The sequence below is a fragment of the Kogia breviceps genome, chromosome 1 (genome assembly GCF_026419965.1).
Source record: "Kogia breviceps isolate mKogBre1 chromosome 1, mKogBre1 haplotype 1, whole genome shotgun sequence".
Classification (NCBI taxonomy): Eukaryota; Metazoa; Chordata; class Mammalia; order Artiodactyla; family Physeteridae; genus Kogia; species Kogia breviceps.
In genome coordinates this window covers 112,123,410-112,139,942 of record NC_081310.1, presented here as the reverse complement: position 1 = coordinate 112,139,942, position 16,533 = coordinate 112,123,410, and the positions used below count along the sequence as shown (strand labels likewise).

Here is a 16,533-nt window from a genome sequence, read left to right as displayed (position 1 = left end):
ACTTTATATAAGATAAATTGGCTATGGGAATTATAAGGTGTTTCTCTGACCAAATGTCCCCTCGGTGCTCTGAGTTGCTGTAGTCACAGCTAATAAGGGTGTCATTAGCTGAGCAGGTGATTACTGAAACCATTTTGCAGCAAACATTTACATATCAGGGCTAAGCAGTGATTGTGCTTATGTGGCAGCTGCCCTGATGTAATAGGCCATAACGACTCTGAGGGAGCAGGTGTGGATGCGTGTGTCAAGGAGGGGAGAATGTGAAAGTCATAACACAAATGACTTTATGGATTCCCATTAGACCTCGGGCTAAGGAGCACCTAAACAGGTCTGATATGACAGCATCCTGAAACAGCTTTACAGCCTTGTGTCAGGAAACCTTACACTAAAGAGTTTTATAGAAAATACAAAACTGCAGAGAGGAAGTGTTGCTATATTAGGTCACTATATTTGACTTGGTATATAATATGCATACAAATAGTCTCAAACTATGTATTTAAAGTATAGATTATTAAACCTGTTATGCCAATCAAATGTATATTAAGGAGTCCAAATTACGCATTGATAGGTAACATCTCACAAACCTCACACTCTCCCATGGAAAACAATTCTGTCCAATGACAAACTTAAACCCACCAAGACTTCTGAATATCTGTATCACAGTAAGATGTAGCCTTTTAAAACACTGTCCTGTGGAGTTTCACATAAACATGTAAAGTACACATATTACTGCACTTGAGAAAGCTGAGGGATATCGTTTTCACTTTTTTCTCTTTTGGTCTCTAATATCACTTAGCCAGTAAACTGGTAGGAATTGGCTTGTTTAAGGACCTTAGACCATGTCACTGTAAAAGTCAGGCATGAGAAGTTCTATAATACACCCTTTCCCACTCAAGATGGGAGAAAGAGGCATGCTAAAGACACCAAGTAAACCCTTCAACATGATGGACAAGAATGGTGCTGAGCAAGCATTCTCTTGCCAGAGGCTGACACCAAGGAAGCTGCACGTTCAAATCACATGTTGACCACATCATACAGGGCCTACACAAGTACAAACAGCACTGTGAAAAAGGATCTTTGCTATTTTACTTAGATCTGTAAATTATTAAACAATTCCAGAAGAGGCGTATTGCTACAAGTGCATGCAAACCAATATATAGAGTTAGAGTGTTCTTAATAATACAAAGATTTGGTCCAGAACTCATCCTCTGTTAAGGAGTTCTGGGCCAAACCTGTCACCTGAACAGCAATTTTACCCCAGATTTGCAATGAGATCTTAAATTTGACCTTTTATGAGAGATTATTAAAAATCTTACATAAAGCCAAAAAATGTCCCTGCTCTTTTACAGATTTATTAGTTTTCCTAATGTGTTTGAATAAACTCCTCTTCTGGAAGTCTCTGGTTTCTAAAAGGCAACTTCTTTGCAAAGCGCATACCTGCTACCCAGAGAGACAGTCCTCTCTTTGAAATATTTAGTCTTTCAGAGCACTTTAGTCATAGTGACACCTAATAGCCAAGTTCTTTTTCTCACTCTCCGCAAAATCAGGTTTAGACTATAATTCAAACCAGTGCCCAAAGGCACTTCTGAAAAATGGCAAGCCCTTAGCTCTTAGGTGAAAGCACTGTTTAGTGTGCAAAACTGTTTCCTGTTACAAAACTTTTTCTACAGTGCTAGGTCTAAGATGATCTTATGCTAATTTAACTCACTAGGGACTGTGAACAGATGCTACTTTGATTAATAGTTTTACTATCCTGAAAATGGCAGGCCAGGTTCAAGATAATAAAGTCAGGTAAGGATACTATTAAAATCTGCCATACGATTACGTCTGTTATGTGGTGAAAAATGGGACCACAACAGTTCCTGTATCAAATAAAGACCACCTATAATAAAAAAACCCAACAACATAAACCAAATGAACACACTGTCTGAATTCTTTAGCACATTGATTTACATCATTTCAACCACCAGACTCTTTACTAATACCTTATGTGTATATTTTCAGCAACATCTCTAGTGAAAATTCAGTTTGTCACTCCTATATTACCTTTTCACATCCCATTTACCTTTCCACTCAGAAACTAAGACTTATATATACTATGAAAACAACAAATTATCTAACTTTGCTTATCAAAATGAGAGTATTTGAATTTGTATGCTCCATATCATTACTTTTTCAATAAACATTTTTTCCATATTCCAAACTTTTCTATGGAAAACCACAACCCTTGTAAACAAGAGGCTGCATAAGTTGACAAATAAGACTCTTCCGGAAAAGCTTCTCATGAGGCTTTAGCCCCTGTCTCCTCTTCTGCTTCCCTTCTCACTGGTCTCCTAACCAAGGATTTCCAAACCATAGCAGTTTCCTGATGAGGAAAACCAGGACATCTACTCTAGCCTTGAACTATGGAACACAGGACTAGCCTTAATTTAAATATGTATGTGAAGAACCCTTTGTGTTTTTAAAGTTGGTTTACCAATGGGTTTTATCCTTATAATATCACATATAGCCTAATCATATTCCCAATCTCCAATCTGAAATTTAAACTTCAGTGGACTTTTTTTTTATATAATTTATATTCAGTGCACTTGTCTCAGTGAAACCTTTGGTTTGCAGGAAGGTAAGTTCCAGTGCATCAATCACACTGTGCAAACTGTAATTCCAGGTGGTGTAGGCTTCCACTGAGAATGAAGCTAGCCTGTTTAGCACAAATCTGCCACTTGTAGATTCAGCTCACTACCTGAGTTGAGTATTCACACTTAACACTTAACACATTTGTATGCATATACAACATGCCCGCACTTAACATGAAATATTCTAATCAAAAAGGTTGTCTCACCATTGCACAGAATGTCTCAGGAGGGTCTCCACAGGTAATGTCCGGAGGATCCAGTTTCACTTTCAGATATTTTGTCATGTCTGTGGATTCCGGTTGACAGGCCATATAATCCCAAACTTTTCCTTCTTCTGTGTAAATCTGAGTCTTACACACATCATAATGTCCCCACACCAAAGGGTAGGGCTGCATCACTGAGGACACTGTAACCCAAAGGGCATGAATTGACAGGAATCTTGACAAATACATCTCTAAATTCTTGGCAATCTTCGTGGTAACAAAAGCCGGGTTTGCTTATCTGTGGTCTCTATTTTACATATACATGTATGTCTATACGTAGGTAGGTTTGTATATTTAACAAAAAAAAAAAAAAAGAGGATGAGACTTCAAAGTAGATTCCAAAACTAAAAGTGAAGGATTCGGGTATTGCACGTGATCAGGTATATTGAGGACTTTGGTGGAAACCTAGCATACTTGTGCATTAGGCATTAGCAACAACTTGCAGCTTTTTCATTCTCTTAGAACATATCTATTAGACTTGGGTCTAGTTTGGTTTCTGTAAAAGATGTCCAGCAGTAGATAATGATTTAGCAAAATGATGGCTCTCCTATTGTACATCCAATAACCCTGGGTGATCCTAGATGCTCACGGCTCATAAGGGTTGCTCAGGCGCACTGAGATATCAGTATCTGAAGAGAAAGGATGAGTGTTTATAGCTCGGTGTCTGCTTCCCGTCAATCATTCTTTTCTTCTGGCACCAACACCCTTTTAGAAACAATAAAAATAAGAGTTATTATCCCACAATCAATGCATTACAAAATGTATTATATGTTGGCATTTGGGAGGTTTGATGCAATATGAAGCAAATTGGTGTAATATGGACAACCTTTACTTTGCTAGATTGAGCAAGCCACAGAAATCATTCACATTGGGGAGAATTTTGAAATGAAGGATTTAACACTTCCATAGCAAAGACAGATGTTTGTGTTCCAGGTGAGTTACAGGTTTTCGCTTCAAAAATTATATTTCCATCTTGACAAAGCTGAGAGCAAGCAGCTAGATTTAAACATTTCTCAGATATTGCAGTGCTGGAATATCTTCCAGGAGTACAATGGGGGAAATGAGCGCTTTTATAACAATGACAAAGAAGTGATAACTACTTCTATGCCTTTTGTCTCTTAGCAAAGAGACCCTAAAAATCTACAAATTCCTTGTACATTTCTTAGCTTTTGTTAACTGGAGTGAAAACCGGCATTGTTGGCACAAGCCTGTCCCTTTGGATTTGCTCATTATATTGGAAGAATTAAGCATCTTTTGTTTAGTTGCATTTAGTGATAAAGATAACTTGGCTCCCTGAAAAAATATTCAAAAATAAAACCAGAGGAGCAAATTTTCCTTTCGTAAGAATTTTCTATTTTCTTATATCCTTTTATAGCTATTACATCTGCATTTGTAGTTACTTTCTGTAACAGAAGAAGAGAATTTGTCCCAAAGGCGAATATTATATGCTGCTTTAAAACTAAAAGCTCTGTAGTAAAACGCACAATTTAAAATGCACATATAAAAAGAGCTGAGGGTGAATTAACAAGCCATGAGGCAGAATAATATGGCACTAATTCTAAGAGAAAATAAAAATTACCGGTTAAAAGTACTTTAGGTTAACTGATAATACAGCCTACATAACTATGAGTACAAGTCATTGGTGAGTTTAACTGGCAACTTTTCTCTTTAGAAATCACTGTCTAAATCCAAACAAACTACAATATTTGGAATCCAGGTGTAAGAAAAGTGTATTTGCTTAATTAGTTGGTTTATATTGTCATGTTCCCAATAATTATTTTTTAAATGTAAAAGGACAAAAAAGTTTACAGTTTTAGGAAATACCATTATAGACCCTTCAATTCACACTAAGCAGTTTAAATATGGAAGTTCACTATCCTCACAAAATCTTATAAAAGGAATTCACTATATTTAAATAATGTACCATCTTAAAATGAACTAAGCCACAGAGACTATGAAATGCCAACAGATGGCTGAATTGTGTTTCCATAGCAAAGTAATTTATAATAATTGCTTTATGGATACAAGTGCAATTTTCATTATATTCAATTCATAAAATGTTATCATACTGCTGTAATTTGTGATATTTTCTATTAGGAAAAGTGTTGAATATTTGAGTTACTATGAAGTAATAATTAGCAGTTTGTCTAAACATGTATAAACTACAGATTTGAATCTGCCACTTTCTTATAATGTGAAGACTACATAGTGTTGAGTACATTTTGAAATCTAAACCAAAAAAAAAAAAAAAAAATCACAGAGAAGCATGTGTTGTGGCTACTACAGCCTTCTGCTTTTTTCGGATTCATTAGTAATTTAAGTTGATATTTTCAGAAACAGCGGACATTTTGACAATAATCTGAAAAGTATTAAAATAATATAAATTTACATTTTCTAGATGCATTTTTCAACTGCATTTACTACTTTATTATAATAAGAACAAACACTTTTGCAGGGGGATGAAGGGGAGGGGAAAGTAGGCCTTATAACTGAAGCAGTGTAAAATCTACCACACCAGAAATTATTAACTTAAATTCTTAGTTTCAAATACATGACAACTTACTTATCAAGAACCATACACTCTTGAAGACCTGGAATGAACTGCTTTGAGTTTGAAATGAGTGAGCACTACAAGCTAATTTTTAATATTATTTTTAAAATATGACCTTCAGTATATATTTGAATTCTCTGAGATTAATCATCACATTTTTTAATCAATAAATACTATCCCCCTAATCTATTTATTCTTGGCTACTGTCTTCATCCACCTTTTGCCTCACTTGAATCACAAAATAAAGGATGACCGTATATATGTATGTTAAAAATTTGGACACTAGGGAAATGTATGGGAACCTGTTACTATTTCCTGACACAACAGCAATCCCCAGTGTAACGAATTCTCATTAAAGTACACCAGAATTATAATGATGGTCATTACACAGAATTATGGACTACACCATTGATTGAATTTAGAAAACTGACAAAGAAAAATGCAAAGGAGTGCAAGACATTTAAATATTAGGCAGTTGCAGGGCTGTACAACAGACATTCTTGACAAGAAGCAGCCAATTATAGCTTAAATTTCTGGCACATAACCAGTTGTGATTAACAGTTTTCCATTACATTACAGACATATTATTAATGTATTAATAGTGTCAAGCTTTGGCAAGCACTAATATGGCATGGCTCAGTCAGTCTGCAGAATTTACATTTAATGAGCTCCCATTGACACAGAAAAAGATATTGACCACAGCATATTACACATCAGGAGGACAGGGTCACTAAGTTGTTCTTTAACATAATTATTTGATTTCATTCCAACTTTTATGTTTGTGGCATCACTTAGTGCGGATCCTTCACATTGGGATATCCTTACTTTTCAGTGCCACATACATTTCAAAGAAAATCCTCTTAATTTAAAATTGGAAAGAAATTAAATCTGTGAACTTCCATGACACACAATGGAAAAGAAGCCTCTGTCAAAATCAGGAATTCTCTATTAAAGTATAATTATGGAGTTTTCAAAGAAAATAAAATGATTTTAAAATAGGATATTATTTATCCCTTAACCTCTCTTACCTAATGGCACCAGTCCCCATCTGGCTATGCTTTCAACTAGGTTAAAATCACCAATAGCTTCTTAAAAGCTAGGTCATCACAGCAAATAGCCAGGCAAACCAATTATGAGAAGGACAGTCAATGACATATTTGGGGATTTAATATACTAAACCAATCCCTTCTTGCCCATAACTAAACTAATTGCCAAGTAACGTGGGCTTTGAATTTGTCTCAGGTGTTCGTATCGCATAAATGTGAGCAGCTTCAGAAGAGCTGTGAGCGGCCCCAGTTCTAGTTCTTTACTTTTGCGAACCTTGGGAACTCACTGTAATCAAATAATGCTATCATCTCTACCTGTGCAATAAAGTTTTGGGAAGTCCTCTTTGATAGAAATACCCATTAATATGTCATGAGTACTCCATAGACCTCTGACTGGTATAAAAATTTGCAAAGCTGCTGTGAAAATACAAAGATACATCATGCCCTCAAGTTGATAGATGTTACTGATCTGGACTAAAATGGGCTATAAAATGGCTTTGCATACAAGGAACATATCTTTTTCCAGGATTCTGTAGCTAATTCCCTTCCACTTTGGGTTAACTTTGTAGAAGGTATTTCACAGGTCCTTTCTTTCATTAGAAAAGAAGCCTCCTAAACATTACATGGAAGTAACAATGATCAAAACTATAGACAATTACATTCCAAAAACAACTGACAATTTCATCAACAGAGAGGAAAACATTGACAGTAAATCCACTAACTCTAGCTGGCTCTCGGCATTTGTTTTACTGTATAATCTCACTAGGAGGAGGGGGTGGTGATACTAGGCTATTTATTCCATAAATACTCAGCTCTTCAGGAGCACCTGAAATAGACAGCTATTGACTCATTCCTCATAGACATTAAGAATTTTATAAATATGCATGTTTCTGAATGGGAAGGAACAAAAAGAACATTGACTATAATCATATTCCATTGAGTGAAAAATATAAGGACATAAAGACATCCAAATTCCATAACCTATCAAAATTAGCAGCTTACAACACTGTCATAACGAGATTGACTAGATGAGGTACTTAACATATACTGAATGCTCTTTGCATTTACTTGTTGTGAAGAAAGCATTTTCTAGTCATCTTAATGGGAGATGGGAGTCCTCTTAATTTGCTTCTATCCTTTTAACTGTTTTTCAAGATATAAGGAATTTAACATGTACTGCAATATCATTGGCATATTTTACTCATACTTGATTGGGTATTATGAGCAACTGCCTATCATGAGATTCTTAATAAAACCAAATAACACACCTTAGGATTTGGAAGATCTCTGTTTTCACCAAGAGACTAATGATTAGGGAAATTAGCATATATTTTGCAGGATGTTTGGGGATGGGATAATACATAAAATTATTTCAGAATCATCTAAGTCTAGAATAAATATGCTATTTCATTAATATAGAACAACAAATCTTTCATTGTCATGTAGAGAAGTTCAGAAATCCAAGGGTTCAAATACACATTTGAGAAAATCTACACCCACCTAAAGTTTTGAAACAAAACTCTGGATTCTGAAGATAAAATTATTTTTAGAAGTATGCTAAATCTTTTACTGACCTATACACACACATTCATACACACACGTTTTTCTGTTAACATACAATTAATTTTCTGAGTTGTATGAAATTTTATTTCTTTCCAAGTGACTTGGTGTTTTTGTAACTCTAAAACTCTCTACAAATCCTTACAACAGTTAGAAAGCATATCAACCAAGCATGTAATAGTTTAATTTTTTTTCTTACCATTACTACTTGATGTTTTTTCAGAATAATAACAGAGGCGAAGACAAATATATGCACCACTTACAAATATACAAAAGGAAACAGCAAAATATATTAGCCTCCTCCTAAAAAACCTAACCTGAATCATTTTAGCACATCTACCCAGTGAAAGCTGACGAAACAAAAATCTCAATAGGAAAAACAGTCTTATGTGCATATAAGATCAACTGTTTTCTTACAAAATGTTGATTATCCTTTTAAATTTTCATAATAGGAAGTATCACCAAATTAATAGCCAACTATATGGAATTTTGAATTCCCTCATGCTGGTCTTCAGCGGTGAAATAAATCTTATTTCATGGCACCCAGAAAAGAAAAGGAAAATAGATGCCTTATATATGTTAAGCCAGAACAACCTGCTGTGTGAAATACTTGAGACATTGTTTCTTTGCAAGCTGATCCACATGCAAAGAACCAAATTTCATCTGAAAAACTAAAAGTTACTTATCTTCCAAAAGAATGTTGAACACCTATGGGGCTGATTTTCCTTTGCCAAAGAGAAAAGGGATGGGGAGCATTTAAGGCAGTCAAAGTTACAGTTCAAACTACTTAATTAATGAAACCTGGGGTTGTTAATTCCCCAAGGATTTTTTTAGAGATGATCTCAAGGACTAGACAAATTAGAAAAACCTTGCCCCTACTGCGAAAAAGAAAATTTCTGGAAAACTTTTTTCTAATAGGCTGAACCATTAAGTGTATTGAATAAATGATTTTATTAGAAGATTCTTCTGTTTTGTTCCCCAATTCTGTAAGATAAGAAAACTTTTAGTATTTTAAGTCATAAAATAGGGCCTTATTTCTAGAGCAAATCCACTGCCAGATACACCATATGTTTAGTGGAATTTTGAATCTTACTCAGAATTTTCCATTCCAAAGATTGACAAACTTATGATAATGAGTGGTTCCATTACCATTCCCTGGGAAGAATGGGGGAGGAAGTGGAAAATAAAAGCCTCTACTCTCTGGAAATCTATACCTGATGTGAGAATGAAAACGCTACCTCCAGCTTTTCCAAATAAAGTTGCTTAAAATCTCCGCTAGAAAATTTCCTCCCCTGCCCTGTAAAATGACAACCTCCTGAGTGGATTTCTGGAAAAGATAAAAAGGAAAAAAAAGTCCGAGCGAGGTTACTAAAATAAACAGCAGAGGGCGCAGCTTCTTTTCTTATCTAAGTTTTCGCGTGTCTGAATCACTTAATTGGTTATTTTGGGCCCAATAATATTCAGTATTATTTGTATTATATATAGATATCCACAGATCCATACAGGAGAGCAATTCAATGTCTCTAGACGAATCCATCAACCCCTGAGAAAATATTCCAGATAGCATTCCTACACCAAGTCTTTCCCTCTTTCAATTTTCCCTTCTCCCCAGCTGCACAACATGGGATAGTAATGCTTTAATCTCGCACCAATAAAGGAGATTAAAAGAAAGGAACTTCAAAAGCTCAGTGTGGCCACCAGCTCCACAGGGCCGGCAAGAGGGCAAGTTTTTTCCCCAAGCAAGGACAACTGGCAAAGCAAGGAAGAAGAAAAAGAAAAAAGAACCCTCCGATGCGTTATGTGCGGTCAGATGTCGGGGGTGGGGAGGAGGGAGAGCGAGCTGTGTATCTGTGAGTCCAGGCACTGAGTACAACACACACACACACGTAACCTGCCCGGGGCGCACACCAGGAAGACTTGTGTATGGGAGTGTGCGAGGTGTGTGCGCGCGCGCTGCCTCCACAAGGCGCTTCACAAAGTTCCTCGCCCACCCGGAGCCTTCCCTCCCGCCCGTGGATTGCGCGGCGGGCCGGTGGGGGGCGGGGGGAGGTTCGGGGGGAGGGAGGGAGGAAGCCGGCCAGGAGAGGGGCAAAGGCGGAACGCGCGGGTCGCGGCGGGAGGAGGAAGCCGGCGGCACTCACCGTGAGGCCCGTTCGCTAGGCGCCCGGCGGGAACCCAGCCGACGGCGCGGGGCGGCGGCCGAGCCCAGCCTGGTGCGCCTCGGGCGGCGGCCTCGGCAGCGGAACCCTGGGCGGCGCTGGGCGGGCGGCGGCCGTTACGCCGAGCCTCTTCAGAGCGGGCGGAGCGGGAGAGCTAGGGTTGTGGACCCGAGCGCCGCGGCCCCGCCGCCGCACCCCCGGGGTCCAGGTTGCGCCTGGCCGGCGGCGGCAGAGGACCCAGCGGACCCGAAGCCCCGCACCCGGCAGCCACTACCCGCCGCTTAATTACCTTCGCCTCCGGCCCCGGGGAGTAGTGGGAGCCTCCTGCGCGTAGCCCCCTCTCGAGCCGTAGCCGAGAGGGGGAATTCCTTCCCGTTGACTTCCTCTTCCGAAATGCAGAAGATCAGTGACTTTGACAGGTAGATGAGGGGGAGGGAATAGGGGCGGGCGGAGAGGAAGAGAAGATGAGAAAGGTGCCTCTCCCTCCAAAAATATAGTGATATTAATAATGAAATCGCAGCCTTCGGGAGGTCTTGCCAGCCCAGTCCTTTGCTTGCCGGCTCTCCTCCGCGCCTCCTCGCGCCACTGCCTCTGCCACTTCTCGCCTTAAACTTTTACTGAGGGATTTTTTTTTCTATTTTTTCTCTCTCTCTCTCTTTTTTTTTTTTTTTTTTTTTTTTAATTTTTTAAGCTGCAGGACGATTTCCTGATTCCCGGGGATCAGAACCAGCGGCCCGGTGGTTCTACCCCGCTTGGCACAGGTTTCATTTTATTTCAGACGAAGACGTTGAGCTTAGTCAGAAGGGACATAAATCAGGACAATTAGCATTGGCGCCAAGAAGATCCTCTAGTACCAATTTCGTCCGGGCTTCCTTCGCGCATTCCTCCACTCAAGTCAGAAATGTCACTGCACATAGCGTTGATGGTTGCGAGACGCGACGCACCCAAAGTCCATCTGATGAAATATACATGGCCCACGATGCTTCTGGATTGCGGTTCACGGGCTTCCCGACCCCGCCCGCGGCTCCTGGCCGGACCCGGCTCCGAGCCGGCAGCGAGCTCTCTGCAAACTTAGGGGCGAGTACGAATCACACAGTGAGCGCAAGGGAGGGCCTGAGAAGAAAAAGAAGCAAGCCGGGGAAAGCTGCAGCCCTTAGAGGGGTGGCATGTACGTTTCACTTAAAAGCAGATCTTCTGCAACTGCCAGCAAGTGGAAGGATTGCAAACCTTATACTACCTCGAGACCTGGGCGCTCCGAGCGGTCCTAACTCCGTCTCGCTCGCTGTTGCGGCTGCTGCTCTAGCCACCGCTGCCGCCGCTCCAGCACCTCGGGGTACCGAGGCTCAGCGACCCCCCTTCACCTCCGCCACATCTAGCTTGCCCACAAGAGCGCGATTTCTACTAACTCTTCACGTACCTTCCACTCATAACCTCGCCCATCCCATCCCTCACTCCTGGCTCCCCTCTCGAAAACCGCTCCCAAGCACACCCCTCGCTCCTAGCTGTGATCGCAACGGTGTTTTCCAACCAAAAATTCCCCTGCCCAGCCAGCGGCCCCTACAGCGCAAGCCTCAAACCTCCTTATTTAGAAATTCATTCTTCTTCGGAAAGTTGAAGAGAGAGCTGTGGTTTTCTGGCCTCCTCGCCATTCTGAAGAGAAAGACAAATGCCCCCCGCCCCAAGACTTCCTTCCCCAGCAGTGGGGCTCAAACTTACCAGGGATCACTCTCAGCTACATACTAACGTCAAGGAAAAAAAAAAAAAATCCAGACTGACTTAATATAGGGAGAGACTTTAATTAAAAAGAAAGACTACTGCAATAGGGAGAAAGCTCTGATCTCACAAATCTGCAAGCATCTCAAAATCAAACAGAAACCGGGCTTTTGTATGGTTAGGGTCATAAGCAGTAGGGAAAGTTGGTCGGATGAGAGGGAGTAAACCACGGTGTGACCAGCTGGTTTCAGAAGAAATGTGTCTCTGTGGTCCACCAATTTGGGGGATAAACAGAAAAGAAAGCATGTTCTGCATTTTAGTATTTGCTTGGATTTGGGGGCAAGTTCAGGGTCCTGTGTGGAGAAGTCGAACTCCAGTTTGTTAAAGACAAAGTAGAGGGTAGGAAATGGGCAATTGGGGACACTTGTTCACTCACTGCATGCCTCACAACGGAAGCACTGAGCTAAGAGCAGAGGGGACATTTTTTTTGCCATGACTGGGGGGGTGGGGGGACGGGGTGGTGGCAGAAGGTGCATAGGGAAGAAGCTTGTTGAACTGAGCCTATAACCAGATCCTTCTTGGCCCTGAGTAGCCAGGAAGGAGACAGGGATTCCAGGCACCCTAGACCCTCCAACCCCTGAGAGGCCATGATGAAGCCTTTCTCCCTTGACTCCCTCCACTGCAGGAATCTGTGATTTCCTTGCTTTCCTCCTCTCCACCTCTACATTCAAGCACTGTTATTGAAGAAAGGAATTACCTGCAGGGATAAACTCCTCAAAGGCATTCTTAGACAGTGGCCATTCCTGGCTCTTTGTCCACTCTCTGCCCCTGCTCCTCCAGGGCCAAAATATACTGATTACAGGGAGAGGCCACTCACCACGTAACCCTCCTTCACAGGCTACCAGAGCCTAGTCCCTTCTGAGAAGCCAGTACAACCTGAGAAACAACACCCAAGCAGCCCCCTCACTTCTCAATGGCATCCTGGCCTGAGCACTGAGATACAGACAGCTCTCATCCTTACCTTTTCACCTGCCCTTTTCTCTCAAGCCAGGAAAACTCCTTTTGAGTTCCCATTCTCAGATTTGTCTGATCTTTTCAGGTGTTTCTCCAGTAGAAAGTAAAGGAAAGAAACCTGTGCAGAGATTAGGAGTCTAGGATATACCAGGATCTTTGTGATATTGGCTCCCAACCTGGAGAAATTTCCCTTTCAGCTGTCAAAGTCTCAGAACTAACCTCCTTCCCCCTCTTCCTATACTATAACTTCCCTCATTCCCAGATTCCCTTTGACTAGGAAGCAGACATCAGGCCGAAATAAGTCCAATATGTGAATGGAGACCCTCTCCAGGTAAGTAGCTTCTCCCACTCCAAGAGTGATAGTCTTCCAGAGGTGAATTTTTCTCTCAAACATCTGCTCTGATCTTTTCATACTTAGTAAATCACCAACCAAACAAGTGGATCTAAACTCTGAGCAGGAAATCTGAATCCCTGAGGAGACTTTTCAGTATTAAAACCCCTTCTCCTCCAGATCATGATCCCTCCTCTAGTGGGGATGGGTGGGAAGGACTTTTTCTCCAAAAAAGCTCTTTGGGTGGATTTGATATACTTCCTCAAACTGAGAACCTGTGAATTTACATATTAAACTAGCTTTCCTGAACATATCTTTGCGCATTTGTTTACATAATACACAAGAATCAGAAATTTACTTTAGATATTTTCTTGGCATTTTTTCCTATCATCCTTTACTTTCTCCACCTATGTGTATGTGTGTGTGTGTGTGTGTGTGTGTGTGTATACATATATACATATATTTAACTTCCTTTGGAAAGAATGATTTTTCTGTTTTTATTTAAACTTTCAACTCTACTTTTTTCTCTCTCCTTTTAGAGGAGAATTATTTAATCTTTCAGTTCTCTGACTTCAGATCTCTGGCTGGTTTCCTTGCATTCCTCATTCTTCTTCAACTTAGATTTTCATCTATTTGTAATTCTGTTAGGTCTCTAACTCTTGTTCATTTTTCTAGGTTATTAGCTGCTTAAAAACCTTTTTAGAGATTTGGCAGAGTTGTTTAAATATTTGTAATGTCAATATGACAAACTGGTAGTAGTAGCATATTTGCAATGTATCTGGTCCAAAAAGATATGTGTCTTTTTATAAATACTGCAAAGTACTTGACATAAAGTAGGTACAAAAGAAATGTTTCTTGCAGGTGCAAATAATTTTTGCCCATTCCCAGGACTCAGTAATAGCCTTCTTGGTAACAGGAACTAATTCCCACTATATTAAACTAAGACTTAGATGTCTGAAATATCCAAATCAGGTACAAGTCCTATTTGACCAGTTGTATACTATATGATAGATGCTTCTTATAACTGCTGCTTGTGTCCCAGTAGAAACATCCTTCCTAGTAGCTGTAAAACCTTTAGCTCTTTCTTGTCTCCACTCTGTGCTCAGGGACATGTTTTATTACAGAGTCATTAGTGGTGTAGTTTTGACAGGTTTTGAAGTTCCTTACCTAACAGGATTTTTTAATCCTTAAATACTTTGATATTTAAACTTCTCTCAAGTCCTAAGCATCTGGACTGGGCTCTATCACTGACTATACTGGCATATTCCTGCTGTTGTAGGTGTACCAAGTACATTTACCTTGAAACTTTAAATTTACAAGCCCCAATTATCCAAATATCAAGATGCCCAACATAGGTATATCAACAACCTCATTTAGTTCTTCTGAGGACTGATAGCAGACCAAAGAACATATTGTTTAATATAAGAAAATACACATAGTGACTGTGTTACTGATTCTAGAACATGAAGAATAACAGATTGTATAAGCCATTGATAGTTAATGACTGATGCAAGGAACATGACCTTTAGCACCCATGTGCTTACTAATATATGGCACCGTGTAAAATAATTTGGAAATAATAAAATTAGAAGCTTTCCTTAAAATAACATGAAAAAATTAACAAAATCTGGGTTTTGGTATTTTCTTCAGGAGAAAGTATGCCAACCTAAAAGATAAACTTTTTTAGTCATAGTCAAATATGTATTTCATGTGTCTTTTCTATTCCAACTTTATGAACCATGAATAGTTTTCTTAATTGTGTTTAACCTATCTCATCCATTAGAAGTTAACAGAAATCGCTTCTCAATTTTTGTGCTTTCAGAGCACTGTGACACTAGATGTTTTTATCCAACCAGTAAAATCTGTCAAAATCATGACACCCTGAGCCTTTTTTAAACCTATTTTGGTTTTTTTGAGACTCAGAACACATAGTCAATATTTGTTTAACAGTTTGTCTTTTTTCCAAGGCTACAAAAAGAGGCATCTGAGCAATGGGTTTGGATAATGCTATGGTCTGAACAAACTCAGTAAGCCTGTATGAACTTGTATTTTTTTGTGCTTAGTTTGTCTAAGATCATCAGCATTTCTTGAGAAAAGGAGATCTCCCAATTAATCCAGTGTGTTGGCTGGAAAAGTTAACAGCTGTGTCAGTTTCCTCAAATGTAATTTTCATGTTTTCAGTTATTCTCCAACAACAAAATCAGCAGCCTTTCCAAATTGAGAAGAAAAATATATGAAGGAAGACTGAGTAATAACCCTTGCCTAATTTAGAGATCTTTCCATGAATTCTGTCCCAATGATTCTTCCCTTAAATTCAATAAATGTTAATGGAACCCACACCACCTGCCAGGGGCTAGAAGCAATGTGAAACTCTCAAGGCAGAGTATATACTATCATGTGGGAAAAGGAGTTAGACTAACTGTAATGTGCATCTTTAATATTATACTAGAGATTGATTAAGAGAAAGGTAGTAGTAATGGTGAAGTCTAGACACTCCTTTTGTACTCAAGATGGGGCAAAGATGCAGACAATTAAGATGATGGTACAGTACTTCCAAGATCTCTATCAGGCCATTGGCCCAAACTACAATAGAGTCCAGCCTCTGTGGTTTAGCAGTTTCTGTAAGAGGTTCTTATACTATCCTATAAATGTGGGGTGGAATGCCATAAGGGCTGAACTAAAATTCGGTGGACCACTGCAATGAGAATATCCATGATGAAACATAGTCCCAGAATAGAAAAATAGCAGACACAGAAGAGAAATCTAAGATCACAGGGTGCCATTGATTTGAGCTGTATTCTACTCAGATGTTTCTCCCTGCTTTTCTTGACTTCTGCTTCTGAGTTTGGTTTTACTGTTCTGAAATTATTGCCTTGACTGCTGTTTTTATCAGCTCAGTGGCTTCCATCCTTTAGCTTCTATGCTGAGTGGAGACAGTGGAGATAAGCTGGGTTGGCTTCTAGTAAGATGGGTTTGTGCCAGGTGGCCTTTGCTTCCCAGTGGGCTGCCATCTCCTTTGGCAAGAAGGCTCCCTCTCCTACGGTAAATGACTAATTCTCTTAAATCCTGCCTCAATGTGTAATGGAGAAGAATGAAATCAGAGGCATTATGAATTCTCTTCTTACTTCAGTAAGCCAGGAAGAAACTCAATTGTCAGTTCTCCAAACTTTGAAATCCCATAGAAAATAACACAATTGTAAGATTCCTATGATATCATAGAAATTATTTCTTGTTCCCCTCTCCCTTCCTTTTTCCTTGAATTA

At 39.6% G+C, this 16,533-nt stretch overlaps 1 protein-coding gene across 12 annotated transcripts in view; it reads right to left on the bottom strand.

The window, feature by feature from the left end:
• Nucleotides 1–11,169, bottom strand: part of NTNG1 (netrin G1) — a 331,515-nt gene extending 320,346 nt beyond the window's left edge. For 3 of the 12 annotated variants that reach the window (XM_067041050.1, XM_067041013.1, XM_067041019.1), the window contains exons 1-2: nucleotides 10,502–11,169; nucleotides 2,840–3,601 (exon numbers count right to left, since the gene is read on the bottom strand). In XM_067041050.1, coding sequence (XP_066897151.1) covers nucleotides 2,840–3,085 — 246 coding nt within the window. In that variant the 5' untranslated portion in view covers nucleotides 3,086–3,601; nucleotides 10,502–11,169. Of the gene's footprint in view, nucleotides 1–2,839; nucleotides 3,602–10,194 lie in introns of all 12 variants that reach the window. The other 9 variants (XM_059078727.2, XM_067041028.1, XM_059078688.2 and 6 more) reach the window with 7 other exon arrangements.
• Between the last annotated feature and the right edge of the window lie 5,364 nt (nucleotides 11,170–16,533).